The 13,425-nt window shown below is 55.1% G+C and overlaps 6 protein-coding genes across 6 annotated transcripts; 4 read left to right on the top strand and 2 right to left on the bottom strand.

Annotated features, from left to right (window-relative positions):
- Positions 1–26: 26 nt before the first annotated feature.
- On the bottom strand, positions 27–1,005 carry KL928_005074 (uncharacterized protein; the record flags this gene model as incomplete). The annotated part of the gene is made up of 2 exons (XM_043205843.1): positions 27–912; positions 980–1,005. 2 exons carry the CDS (start codon positions 1,003–1,005, stop codon positions 27–29), a joined length of 912 nt encoding a protein of 303 aa, XP_043057661.1.
- Positions 1,006–1,612: 607 nt separating this feature from the next.
- Positions 1,613–2,704, top strand: KL928_005073 (uncharacterized protein; the record flags this gene model as incomplete). The annotated part of the gene is made up of 1 exon (XM_043205842.1): positions 1,613–2,704. The coding sequence occupies one exon, from the start codon at positions 1,613–1,615 to the stop codon at positions 2,702–2,704; it is 1,092 nt and encodes a 363-aa protein (XP_043057660.1).
- A 141-nt stretch (positions 2,705–2,845) lies between these two features.
- KL928_005072 (uncharacterized protein) lies at positions 2,846–4,528 on the top strand (the record flags this gene model as incomplete). Its single annotated transcript, XM_043205841.1, has 1 exon — positions 2,846–4,528. The coding sequence occupies one exon, from the start codon at positions 2,846–2,848 to the stop codon at positions 4,526–4,528; it is 1,683 nt and encodes a 560-aa protein (XP_043057659.1).
- Positions 4,529–4,550: 22 nt separating this feature from the next.
- KL928_005071 (uncharacterized protein) lies at positions 4,551–4,979 on the bottom strand (the record flags this gene model as incomplete). Its single annotated transcript, XM_043205840.1, has 1 exon — positions 4,551–4,979. One exon carries the CDS (start codon positions 4,977–4,979, stop codon positions 4,551–4,553), a length of 429 nt encoding a protein of 142 aa, XP_043057658.1.
- A 101-nt stretch (positions 4,980–5,080) lies between these two features.
- Positions 5,081–5,653, top strand: KL928_005070 (uncharacterized protein; the record flags this gene model as incomplete). Its single annotated transcript, XM_043205839.1, has 1 exon — positions 5,081–5,653. One exon carries the CDS (start codon positions 5,081–5,083, stop codon positions 5,651–5,653), a length of 573 nt encoding a protein of 190 aa, XP_043057657.1.
- A 788-nt stretch (positions 5,654–6,441) lies between these two features.
- On the top strand, positions 6,442–13,146 carry KL928_005069 (uncharacterized protein; the record flags this gene model as incomplete). Its single annotated transcript, XM_043205837.1, has 1 exon — positions 6,442–13,146. The coding sequence occupies one exon, from the start codon at positions 6,442–6,444 to the stop codon at positions 13,144–13,146; it is 6,705 nt and encodes a 2,234-aa protein (XP_043057656.1).
- Positions 13,147–13,425: the final 279 nt, after the last annotated feature.

Below are 13,425 nucleotides of genomic sequence, written 5' to 3'. Positions count from 1 at the left end.
CGCGGACTTGCTGGAGCACCCAGGATCTAAATTGCGGAGACAGCATTTCGTACTCGTACGCAACGATTTCCTGCGCAGCGGTGAATTTGCGGCTGCTGAACCAGTCCAGAGCATTTTCCAGATACCCTTTGTTGTAGGGGTGGATTGTTTCCGGGACTGGCAGCACGACACGCACGTTGGGCGCGTCCGGATGCTCGGCGCTGACGTACCGCTGGGAGTTGACGAGTCCCGTGCGGGCCTGTTCTTTGGTAATTTTGCGACGCAATAGAATGTTTTTCAGTCTCGACTGGCGCGAGCCAAGCGTGTATCTGTACTGCCGGGCCCTGCTGAGCTGCAAGAAGTCGATGCTGGTCTCGTTGAGCTGGAAAATGTGGCCGATCGACATGTTGAGCGTCAGCAGCAGCAGCGTGAATAGCTCGTTGACGACGATCATGAGCAGCGCGGCCGGGTGCAGGGTGTGGTGCGGGCCGTAGCTGAGCACAGCCTCGGAAAACGCAAACGTCGACACCAAGATGTAGAAAAAGAGCAGCTCGAAGCACGACACAAAGCACAGAAACCACGCGTAGTTGTTCTGCGCCACGATTGTGCCGATGTAGAGACAGTAGTGGTCGAAACGCGGGATGCAGCGGCCCAGCGTGGAGGAGTGGTGTGAGCGTAACGTCTTGATGGAACGGCACTGGGCGCACCAGAAGGGCAGGCCGTCGGCGTTGCAGAGAAACATCTGCGGCGGCGCAATCAGCGCCGCGTCGTCCACTACCGACGGCGATTTCTCGTCCAGCTCGCCGCGCACATACAGCTGTCCGTTGGCGTAGTAGCTGTTCAGGTTGTACGGCGGCACCGCCACAGGGAGCGAGCCGGGGCCAGCGACAAACAGGAGCGCCCACGACGCCAGAAGCAGCGCCACAAGCACCGCTTCGCCGACAATCAGCCCCACACCTGCCGAGCGACGGCCCGAGTCGTAGATGCCCGTCTTGCACACCACGTAGCAGTAGGCGTACTGGACATAGAGCAGGTAGACAAGCACGCAGATAGGGAAGATGCGGCGCAGCATGTGGCGCAGCATCATAAAGATTTCAGCTGAGTGTTTGCGACGAGTGTTCTGGAGAGTCTTGCGAGATCTGATTCCTGGGTCTTGAACAGTTTGCGCACGCTAACGACGTCTGCGTGGGTTTGGAGCGTGTGGTCGGACAGCTGCGTGGGGGTTCCCTCGACGAGCTGTGCGAGCTGGCGGAAAACCGTGTCTGGATCGTCTTTGTTTAGTATCTTGATCACCAGCAGCTGCGGGCTGTCGGTGATGCCAAACGTCTTCAAGCACTCCAGAATGTTCTTGAGCGGCGAAAGGTTGTAGATGATCTCGGTGTTGACCGATTTTGACTTTTTCCGGTCAAACGAGTCGTCCAGAAGTGTCTTGTACACAGCCGAGAGCACTTGTTCCAGGGTGAGCAGATAGTCTCCGTTAACGAAAGCGTAGTTGTAGGCAGGGTCTGCGGCAAGAAGCCTGTCGCGGATGTGATTCTGGTTGCTCACGTTGGTGAAGTAGGCCGCAAAGACAGGGGTTTGCGGGAACTGGGGGAACGTGAATATTTCAAACATGAATAAAAAAAAAAAAGATATGGATTTTGCAGAAAACCCGTGGGAAGACGTTTGCGTGGGGGAAGGGGAGGGAAAGGCAACATGGGACGGGGCGAGCGAGAGCGATGAGAGCGGGTCGCTGGGCGGAAGCGTCGGCAATGCGGCCAATGAGAGCGAAGAGGCCCACGAAGACGACTTTGGCGATTTTGGCGAGTTCGAGCAAGTGGAAGTCGACCGACCCAAGGTGGACTACGGCTGTTTGTCGCTGCTGGGACGCGGGACGGGCGACGACGCGACGATGATCTTTGAGGGAGACTGGACGGGCAAGTACCGGAGGCTTGTTGCTGCGGAGCGCCAGTGGCAGCAACAGCACCCACACAGAAGTTACCGGGGCCGCGCGGCACATTTGGAGACAGAAACTCACCGCCGAGTGGAGGCTGTGGCGGCGCTGTGGACGAGCGTGGAGAAGCGTGTGGCGACAAAGGCCGGCGTGACGAATCTGTTCAGCTGGTCGAGCACGAGGGAGACTGCGAAGCCGGCCAAAAAGACACAGCAGATCAACTCCAAGCTGCTGCGCACGGCGGCGACAGAGAGCCGCACCATAATAGACCGCCGGCTGGATGCGCAACGGCAGCAGAAACACAAGCTGGAGAAGGAGCGACGCGAGCGAGAAAAACGGATCCAGGAGGAGCGGCTGCGCAAGGAGCAGGAGGCCCTCAAGTACCAGTCGGTGGCTACTGTGCCGCAGAAAAAGGAGAGGACGCTGTTTGGCCGGCTTTTCGGGGAGAAGAGTAAAATCGCCGCAGACAACCTTTCACACGACAAGATCGTGCAGCCGGCACCGACGGCCGAGGACGCCGACCTGATCAGCGAGATCAAGGAGCAGCTGCAGCGGCGCGAGGACAGCGACGACGAGGGCGGGGAAGTCGATTACGGCGAGATATGCGCAGGTGCAGCCGACAGCTTGAGTCTGCAGGACGTAATGGGGCAGGAAGAGGAGGGCTCAGACACGCACTCGAGTCTCAGCGAGAATTTCGGCGAGTTCCACACAACCACGCCGTCGGAAAACTCGAGCCCCGTCCAGTCCAGTGCGAGTCCACTCGCAATTCCGGAAAATCTAATCGACCTGTAAACTCACGTCCCACTAAATTTCCCCAGATTCGGGGCGTTTCCCGATTCGGCAATCAGCCGCAAATTTTTATAGATTTCTAACCATTTCTTCACATCTCCCAGTTGTTCTTCTTGTCTTTTGCCCTCTGTTTCCACTGACGCTATGAACGGGAACGAACTGACAGAACTCAAGAGCAAGACGGACTCGCAGGGCTCAAAGCAGGGCACGGTCCACCGCAGAACGTCCACGTCGATGCCACACAGCAGCGTCGCTCCTTTGAGTGACTCCGCAAACATCCTGCCGGTGGTTCCTGAGTCGCTGCCCACGACACCTGGGTATGAGCTGAACACCAACTCGTACTTTGACGGCGCAGGCACGAATTCGTACTTTGACCTGGCCTCCACCAAGAGTCTTGTTGCTGCGCGTCCTCCGATCCCGCCCGCACAGCAGCCCCTCTCGACGTCTGTTGAGTCTGGTAGGTTGGGGGGCGCCAGCCACAAAGTGGAGGGCGGGATGACGCTGGACAACCCGCCACGCAACAAGTGGCGTGTGATCTCGGTGGTGCTGTGGTCTGTGTCTGCTGGGCTCTCCGACGCAGCACCAGGAGCTCTGCTGCCCACCATCGAGAAGTACTACAACATCAGTTACGCGGTGGTGTCGCTGATCTGGCTGGCCAACGCCATCGGGTTTATCATCATCGCGCTGATCTGCCCCAAGATGGAGCCCCTGCTGGGCAAGCGCAAGATGACGTCGGGCGGGTGTCTGGCGCTGGTGGTCATGTACGCGCTGGTGAGCCCGGGCTACAAGTTCCCGCTCGTCGTGGTGGGCTTCTTTTTCGGCGGTCTCGGGCTCGCTACGTGCCTGTCTCAGCAGAATATCTTCCTGTCCAAGTTTGAGAGGTCTTCCAAGTATCTGGGTTATTTCCACGGTGGCTACGGGCTGGGCGCGTGTGTGGGCCCCTTGATCGCCACGGGAATGATCGACAGCGGCGTGAGATGGCATCTGTTCTACCTCATCCTGCTTGGCATGTCCATGTTCAATTTCTGGAACATGTGGTTTGCGTTCAAAGGTGCTGACGACGATTTGAAACCATGGGATAACTGGGAGCCAAAAGCGCACACGCCAACCTCGGAGAACCCGGGCGAGGACGACGGCAAATACACAATGTTGGAGGAGACGCTCGGGTTCACAGAGACGCTGCGGCATCAGGAGGGGCCTCAGGAGCCAAAGGAGGAGAGCGTGCTCAAGGTCTCGCTCAAAAGCCCACGCACGTGGCTGTTGGCGTTCTTCGTGCTGTTCTACCAGGGCGCAGAGGTCTCGATGGGGGGCTGGGTGGTTACGTTCCTGGAAGTGTACCGCGGAGGCGAAGCCTCGAGCACTGGTTATGTCTCGTCCGGATTTTGGGGCGGTCTCACGATCGGCCGGTTATTTCTCACCACCAACATCCACAAGTTTCTCGGCGCAAAGCGCGGTGTCACCATCATGATCATAGGCGCCATCGTCACAACGCTGCTCGGCTGGGTCATCCCGATCCTCATCGTCGAGGCCGTGGCTGTGTCGTTTGCGGGCATCTTCATTGGCCCAATCTACCCGCTCATGATCACCATTGCGGTGCGCATCCTGCCACGGAAAATCCAGGTTATATCGCTCACCATCATGACCGCTTTCGGCTCCTCGGGCGGCGCCCTGTTCCCCTTCATGGTGGGACTCGTGTCCCAGTACGCGGGCGCTTTTGTCTGCATGCCATTTGTCATCGGACTGCTCGCTTGCACTTGTATCATATGGTTTCTGCTGCCAAACCCGGACAGACCAAGAGTCACCAACTTTCTACAAAGAGTCTGGTAATAATAGTTATATCGTGCTCTATTTACAGTTTGCGTGGCGTATAGTCGTAGAACCACCCGCTTCTACTCGGATACTCGGTCGGCACACGCAGTTCCAGCGGGAACCGCTTGCCGATTTCGAGCTTGTTGGCGGCCTCAAACAGCTTCTGGCTCACGTGCTTCAGGTCCTCGTTGGCCTCCTTGATGCTCTCGTATTGCTGTTTCAGCTGCGCCTCCTCCGCCTGCTTCTTCTCCTTGCGCACCACCCCCCACGCTCTCATAACCGTGACGTGCTTGACGAAGTCTTCCTTCGACAGTTTTAGCATCTTGGGCATTTTTCTGTTGGCAGATATAACCGAAAGCTGAGTGACCACCCGCTGCGCAACAGGATCCAGCCCTGCGCGGATACGCTTGGTCCGCACAAACTGAAGGTTCGCGCCAGACTTCTGGACCGTTCTTGCTGCTCCAAACATGAAAAATTTGAGGAATAAACTTGAGCTTAGGTAATTTCGAGTCGTTATTTTTTTTTCTTCCCCCGTGCAAAGATGGCGAAGTCGCTGCCATTTCAAGTTACATGTCTCACTCTAATAACCCGTTTTTGACGGCCGCCAACGTGCCTGACATCCACATTGTGCCTCCCGTGGGGGAGCAGACCCCGCCTCCGCTACCACCACTGCCTTCACGGCCAGCAACGCCCAACTCGTCCTCAGATTCGCTCATTTCTGAGGAGGAGGTCCTTGCAAACATGCCTCCCTCGCCAAAATACACGGAAATGCCATCGCCAGGCGAAATCAGCATACCCAATAACCAGGCAATTGACCCACTATCCATCAATGACTCCCGCCCCACGGCTGATCCGCCAGCATACTCGGAGACGTCTTCAGAAGTGGCGTCCGCGGTGGACAGGCCGCTACCGTCAGACGACGAGAATCCGCCACCAACTCCACAGAGACCGCCTCAGCGCCCACCTAGGCCTTCACGGCGTGCCCACTCAACGTCGCCAGCGCGGCACCAGCGCCCGTATGTGCAGCCAACACGGCCGTTGCACCCAATATATGCACCTCCACCCACTCAATATTTGGGGACGACCATTACTTCTCCAAATAGGCCCCCATCGCCAACGTTGCCCCCACGCAGCTACCATTAATACGCCCACCCACCTCAATGTATTGCCTGACAGCCGACCCAACTATGTAATTATCCGATATAGTGTAACGGCTATCATGGTCCGCTTTCACCGGGCAGACCCGGGTTCGACTCCCGGTATCGGAATCGGTAATTCACTTTTTTATTTGTTGCGTCTTTTACTAAAAGCAGCCCGGTGTAAAGGACATGCGCCGAAATCAACGTATTCTCGGGCGTGTGGCGTAGTTGGTAGCGCGTTCGCTTAGCATGCGAAAGGTCTTGGGTTCGACTCCCAACTCGTCCATCTTGTTTTTCATTTTTCCTGCAGTCTGGATGCTACGTAACAAGATGTGCATGCTGAAAAAAAAATTGATCAATAGGAAAACCCTGTCAAAAATAGCGGAGAAAGTGACGAAACAAGAAACCATTGCTGATCTGCAGCAAGGAGGCCATGCCAGCTTCCTGCTTGTTTTTCCGGCTCTCCAAACGGCCTGAATCATCGCATCTGCATCTTCGGTGTCGCACGACCTATTTCTTTTTCTGAAAATTTTTTTATTTTTAAACTGTATAGCTTCCTCAGGATCTTCTTTTTCCCTTCTTCTCTCCTTCTCATAGACAAAGACCTTCTTTCAGCTCCCATCAAACCCCAATTGGATTTTGATTGCTGCCATTCCAACACTTGTACATTTTTATTGGCTACAGAGCTTGAAAAGGGACTTAAAGTACGTGAGTTAAGGAGAGGACTTGTAGCCCTCTCGTAGACAAGGACATATATTAACCTCTATTTTAGAAAAAAATATTTTTTTTACCATGTCTGTGAAGTTTTCCAATCCAATCTCTCCGCCAATGGAGAGCACTGGAGACACTCTCATCACCCTGGAGACCCAGGATGGTGTTGCATTGCAAGGATATTCCTTTGGTGCTGAGAAGGCAGTTGCTGGTGAACTTGTCTTCCAGACCGGTATGGTGGGATATCCAGAGTCCATTACCGATCCTTCGTACGAGGGTCAGATTCTTGTCATCACCTACCCTTTGGTGGGCAACTATGGTGTTCCAGACCGCCAGATAATGGACGATGTTGTCGAGAAGCTGCCAAAGTACTTCGAGTCCAACAGAATCCATGTTGCCGGTCTGGTTGTCGCTCATTACACCGAGGAATATTCTCACTACCTTGCCAAGTCGTCTCTGGGCCAATGGCTGAAGAGCGAGGGTGTTCCTGCGATCTACGGTGTCGACACCAGGGCTTTGACCAAGAAACTCAGAGAAGACGGTTCTACTCTCGGCAGACTGTGTTTGCAGAAGCCAGGCACGAGCGTTTCCGAGTGCATGGATCCTCAGACCTGGAAGGACAAGTTTGTTGTTCCTGAGTGGGTGGACCCCAACACACAGAACCTGGTTGCTGCTGTTTCCACGAAAGAGCCTGTGGTTTACGATCCGCCTAAGGAGGTGGCCAGATTGGGTCCTGACGGCAAGGTGATCAGAATCGTTGCTGTCGACGTGGGTATGAAATACAACCAGATCAGATGCTTTGTCAACCGCGGCGTCTCGCTCAAGGTCGTGCCATGGGACTACGACTTCACGAGCGAGGAGTACGACGGCTTGTTCATTTCCAACGGTCCTGGCGATCCGTCCGTCATGACCGGCGTTGTTGAGAAGCTGAGAAAGTGTCTCGATGAGGCCAAGACGCCAATCTTCGGTATCTGTCTTGGCCACCAGCTGATGGCCAGAGCCTCGGGCGCATCGACTTTGAAGCTGAAATTCGGTAACAGAGGCCACAATATTCCGTGCACGTCCACCGTCTCCGGCAAGTGCTACATCACGTCGCAGAACCACGGTTACGCCGTCGACGTCGCCACGCTGGCTCCTGGCTGGAAGGAGCTGTTTGTCAACGCCAACGACGGCTCGAACGAGGGCATTTACCACACCGAAAAGCCGTTTTTCTCGGTCCAGTTCCACCCCGAGTCCACTCCTGGGCCAAGAGACACAGAAGTACTGTTTGACACATTTATCCAGACCGTCATCGAGTTCAAGAGCTCCAAGAAACTCAGGGCTGTGGAGTTCCCGGGCGGCAACATCGACGAAAACAGAGCTCTGCATCCACGCGTGAACGCCAAGAAAGTGCTGGTTCTTGGTTCCGGTGGATTGTCCATCGGACAAGCCGGAGAGTTCGACTACTCTGGCTCGCAGGCCATCAAGGCCCTGAAAGAGGAAGGAATATACACCATCCTGATTAATCCGAACATTGCCACCATTCAGACCTCCAAGGGCCTGGCAGACAAGGTGTACTTCCTGCCTGTCACGCCGGAGTTTGTCAGGAAAGTCATCAAGCACGAGCGGCCCGATGCCATCTACTGCACCTTTGGTGGCCAGACCGCCCTGAACGTTGGTATCCAGTTGAAGGACGAGTTCGAGTCGCTCGGCGTCAAGGTTCTCGGTACGCCGATCGACACCATCATCACCACAGAGGACAGAGAGCTGTTTGCACGGTCCATGGACGAGATTGGCGAGAAGTGCGCCAAGTCTCAGACCGCATCTTCCATGGACGAGGCGCTTGCTGCCGTGAGAGAAATTGGCTTCCCGGTCATTGTCAGAGCCGCCTACGCTCTGGGAGGTCTCGGGTCTGGTTTTGCCGACAACGAGCAGGAGCTCATCGAGCTGTGTCAGAAAGCCTTTGCTGCTTCTCCCCAGGTCCTTGTTGAGAAGTCCATGAAGGGCTGGAAAGAGGTCGAGTACGAGGTTGTTCGTGACGCTTTCGACAACTGCATCACCGTCTGTAACATGGAGAACTTCGATCCTTTGGGAATCCACACCGGAGACTCGATCGTGGTTGCTCCGTCCCAGACTCTCTCTGACGAGGACTACAACATGCTCAGAACCACTGCCGTCAACGTGATTAGACATCTGGGAGTCGTTGGTGAGTGCAACATCCAGTACGCCCTGAACCCGCTCTCTAAAGAATACTGCATCATTGAAGTCAACGCCAGACTGTCGAGATCGTCTGCGCTGGCTTCCAAAGCCACCGGCTACCCGCTTGCCTACACTGCCGCCAAGCTTGGTTTGAACATCCCGCTGAACGAGATCAAGAACTCTGTCACCAAGTCCACCTGTTCGTGTTTCGAGCCGTCGCTGGACTACTGTGTGGTGAAGATTCCAAGATGGGACCTGAAAAAGTTCACCAGAGTGTCGACTCTGCTGTCGTCGTCCATGAAGTCCGTTGGAGAGGTGATGAGCATTGGCAGAACGTTCGAGGAGGCCATCCAGAAAGCCATCAGGTCGACAGATTACCACAACATCGGGTTCAACAAGACGGAGGCCCTGATGTCGATCGACATCGACTCAGAGCTGCAGACGCCTTCCGACCAGCGTCTCTTTGCCATTGCCAACGCCATGTCGGAGGGCTATTCTGTTGACAAGATCCACAAGCTGACCAACATCGACAGATGGTTCCTCAACAAGCTGGAGGGGCTCGTCAAGTTTGCCGACAAGATCGCGTCGTACGGCGTGAAGGAGAAGCTGCCGGCGTCGATTCTGAAGCAGGCCAAGCAGCTCGGCTTCGAGGACAGACAGATCGCCAAGTTCCTCAACTCCAACGAGGTGGCCATCAGAAGACTCAGAAAAGAGCACGGCATCGTTCCGTTCGTGAAGCAGATCGACACCGTCGCCGCAGAGTTCCCTGCCTACACCAACTACCTGTACATGACCTACAACGCGGACTCCAGCGACGTCGACTTCAGCGACAACGGTGTGATGGTGCTGGGCTCGGGTGTCTACAGAATTGGTTCTTCTGTCGAGTTCGACTGGTGTGCCGTCAGAGCCATCAGAACGCTGAGAGAACAAGGTTTCAAGACCATCATGGTCAACTACAACCCGGAGACCGTCTCCACCGACTACGACGAGGCCGACAGACTCTACTTCGAGACGATCAACCTGGAGAGAGTGCTGGATATCTACGAGCTCGAAAAGTCCTCGGGTATCATTATTTCCATGGGTGGCCAGACCTCCAACAACATTGCTCTGCCTCTGCACAGACAGAACGTCAAGATCCTCGGCACCTCGCCGGAGATGATCGACTCCGCCGAAAACAGATACAAGTTCTCCAGAATGCTGGACAAGATCGGCGTCGACCAGCCGGCTTGGAAAGAGCTCACCTCGATCCAGGAGGCCGAGGAGTTCGCCGAGAAGGTCACGTACCCTGTTCTGGTGAGACCGTCCTATGTTCTGTCGGGTGCTGCGATGAACACCGTTTATTCCAAGGCCGACCTGGCGTCGTATCTGTCGCAGGCCGTCGAGGTTTCTCCAGACTACCCTGTGGTTCTGACCAAGTACATTGAGAACGCCAAGGAGATCGAGATGGACGCTGTTGCCAAGGACGGAAAGCTGATCATGCACGTTGTGGCCGAGCACGTCGAGAACGCCGGTGTCCACTCTGGTGACGCCACGCTGATTGTTCCGCCACAGGACCTGGACAAGGAGACCGTGAGCCGCATTGTCGAGGCCACGTCCAAGATCGGAAAGGCCCTGGACGTGACGGGACCGTTCAACATCCAGTTTATTGCCAAGAACAACGAGATCAAGGTGATCGAGTGTAACGTGAGAGCGTCGAGGTCGTTCCCGTTCAACTCCAAGGTGGTTGGCACCGACATGATCGAGATGGCCACCAAGGCCATCATGGACATTCCTGTGAAGCCGTACCCTGGCGAGAAGCTGCCAGACGACTACTGTGCCGTCAAGGTTCCTCAATTCTCTTTCTCGCGACTTTCTGGCGCCGACCCTGTTCTTGGTGTTGAGATGGCTTCCACCGGTGAGGTGGCCTGTTTCGGCCACAACAAGTACGAGGCCTATCTCAAATCTCTGATTTCGACTGGCTTCCAGCTGCCAAAAAAGAACATTCTTCTGTCCATCGGTTCCTTCAAGGAAAAACAGGAACTGCTGCCATCCATCAAGAAACTGTACGAGCTGGGCTACAACCTGTTTGCGACGTCCGGAACTGCCGACTTCATCCAGGAACACGGAGTTCCCGTCAAGTATCTGGAGCTGCTGACCGATAGAGAGGACGACAAACAGAAGGCCGAGTACTCGTTGACGCAGCACCTGGCAAACAACCTGATCGACCTGTACATCAACCTGCCGTCGGCCAACAGATTCAGAAGACCGGCCTCGTACGTGTCCAAGGGCTACAGAACCAGAAGAATGGCCGTTGACTACGCCGTTCCTCTGGTCACCAACGTGAAAAACGCCAAGCTTTTGATCGAGGCCATCGCCAGAAACCTGAGTCTGGAAGTCTCCAATATCGACGCACAGACCTCGCACAAGACCGTCGAGCTGCCAGGCCTGATTTCGATCTCCACGTTTGTGCCATCGTTTGCGTCTGACTCTGCTCCCGTCAACGTCGAGGCCGTCACCAAGGCTGCTCTCGCGGCCGGGTTCACTCTCACCTCCATCTCCCCAGTCACGGACTCTGGCTCGTTCATTGTCGACGCCAGATCCCTCGCCAGGGCCCACGAGCTCGCGCAGGACTCCACCTACACGGACTTCTCGTTCGGCGTCGCTGCGACGGAGGAAAACCCAACCCAGATCCAGCACGTTTCCTCGCTCACGTCGTATTTGCTTGTGCGCTCCAGCGAGTTCCTCAAGAATAAAATTGCATCCACCTCTGCACACTTCGGCGTCTGGCCGGAGAACAAGCCAATTGTCACAGACACCAAGACCACCGACCTGGCGTCCGTGCTTTTGCTGGCCTCCCTTTACAACAGACAGATCCACGTCGCCAACGTCACCAGCAAAGACGACCTGGCTCTGATCACCATGTCCAAGGGCAAAGGTCTGCAGGTGTCGTGCGACGTGTCTGTGTACTCGCTGTTTGTTTCGCAGGAAGAGTATCCTGGAGCAAGCTTCCTGCCAACCAAGGAGGACCAGAAAGCTTTATGGGACAACCTGGACTCTGTCGACTGTTTCTCTGTCGGCGAGACGCCATGTCTGCTTGCCCAGCACGTTGGCCAGCCGGTGACACCGGCCATTGGCATTGCCGACACGCTGCCACTACTGCTTTCTGCTGTGGCAGAGGACAAGCTGACATTTGAGGACATTATTGCCAAATTGCACGACAACCCGATCAAGATCTTCAACCTGAGAGACAACGAGTCTGTGATCGAGGTCGACGTCGACAGAGCCATGTCCTCGCTCAAGACCAAGAGAAGCGTCTGGTCGCCGTTCCAGTCCAAAAACCTCAAGGGTGCCGTTGAAAGAGTGCACATGAACGGCCAGACGGTCTGTCTCGAGGGCGAGTTTGTCGTTGCCGAGGCCCTTGGAAGAGAGAACGCCTTCCTTGTCCAGCACCCGTCGTCTCTTGCCGGCACTCCAGCCGTGGCAGAGGCTCAGTTGGCTGCTTCGCCAGCTATCGCCGGCAGAAGGGCCTCGAGATACTCGTTCGACGGCGCCAGAAGATCGACCCTCATCGACTCTCTGAGAGACACCAGCGCAATCTCAGAGTCCCATGACACTCCGACCGGTGCCGACCTTGTTTCCTCGATGCCTCCAAGAGAGCTGTCGTTGCCGAACGCCATTATTTCCTACATCAAGGGCGACAATCCGTTCCTTCGGAGCTCTGTTCTGTCGGTGAACCAGGTCTCCAGATACCACTTGCACGCTCTGTTTGCTGTGGCGCAGGAGATGAGACTTGCTGTTGAGAGAGAAGGTGTCCTGGACGTGCTGAAGGGCCGCGTCCTGACCACGGCCTTTTTCGAGCCATCCACCAGAACCTCGTCGTCGTTCAACGCTGCCATGCAGAGACTGGGTGGCCGTGTCGTCTCTATCTCCGAACAGGGCTCTTCCGTCAAGAAGGGCGAGACGTTGCAGGACACCATCCGGACCATGGCCTGCTACTCCGACGCCATTGTGCTGAGACACCCTTCGGAGGAAAGTGCAGATATCGCTGCCAAATACTCTCCAGTCCCTATCATCAACGGCGGCAACGGTTCCAGAGAACACCCTACGCAGGCCTTCCTGGATCTGTTCACCATCAGAGAAGAGCTGGGTACTGTTAACGGAATCACGGTCACGTTCATGGGAGACTTGAAATACGGAAGACCGGTGCACTCTCTGTGCAAGCTCTTGCAACACTACCAAGTGAGAATCCAGCTTGTTTCTCCTCCAGAGCTGAGACTCCCAGAGAACATGAGAAAGAAGCTTGCCGAGTCAGGAATGCTTGTTGGAGAGTCCACGGAGCTCACCAAGGAAATTATTGCCAAGTCTGACGTGCTGTACTGCACCAGAGTCCAGCAGGAGAGATTTGCCGACAAGGAGCAATACGAGAGACTCAAGGACTCGTATGCTGTTGACAACAGGATCCTTGCACACGCCAAACAGCACATGTGTGTGATGCACCCGCTTCCAAGAGTCAACGAGATCAAGGAAGAGGTGGACTTTGACCAGAGAGCAGCCTACTTCAGACAAATGCGCTACGGTCTGTTTGTGAGAATGGCGCTGTTGGCCATGGTCATTGGTATTGATTTCTAAGTATGATGATACATAATAGATATTAGTTAGATTCAACGTTTTGTGCATAGATTTAATAAAATTGGATTTATTTTTTTTAACTTAATATTTCTAGTTTATTTCTGATTTTTTTGGGGATGCAAAAAATATGCCTCCTACCGGATTTGAACCGGTGATCTTCGCATTACGAGTGCGACGCCTTACCACTTGGCCAAAGAGGCAATATACGCGTAGATTTCTACTCCTTTCGACCATGAACGAGCAGGCCAGCTTGGTAGCACATGATACATATAATAAGCC

The sequence above is a fragment of the Ogataea angusta genome (genome assembly GCF_019207475.1).
Source record: "Ogataea angusta isolate 61-244 chromosome Unknown 61-244_NODE_12_length_299177_cov_91.812086, whole genome shotgun sequence".
Taxonomy (NCBI): Eukaryota; Fungi; Ascomycota; class Pichiomycetes; order Pichiales; family Pichiaceae; genus Ogataea; species Ogataea angusta.
Note: the sequence above shows the minus strand (reverse complement) of the source record. Positions and strands in the feature narration are given on the sequence as shown.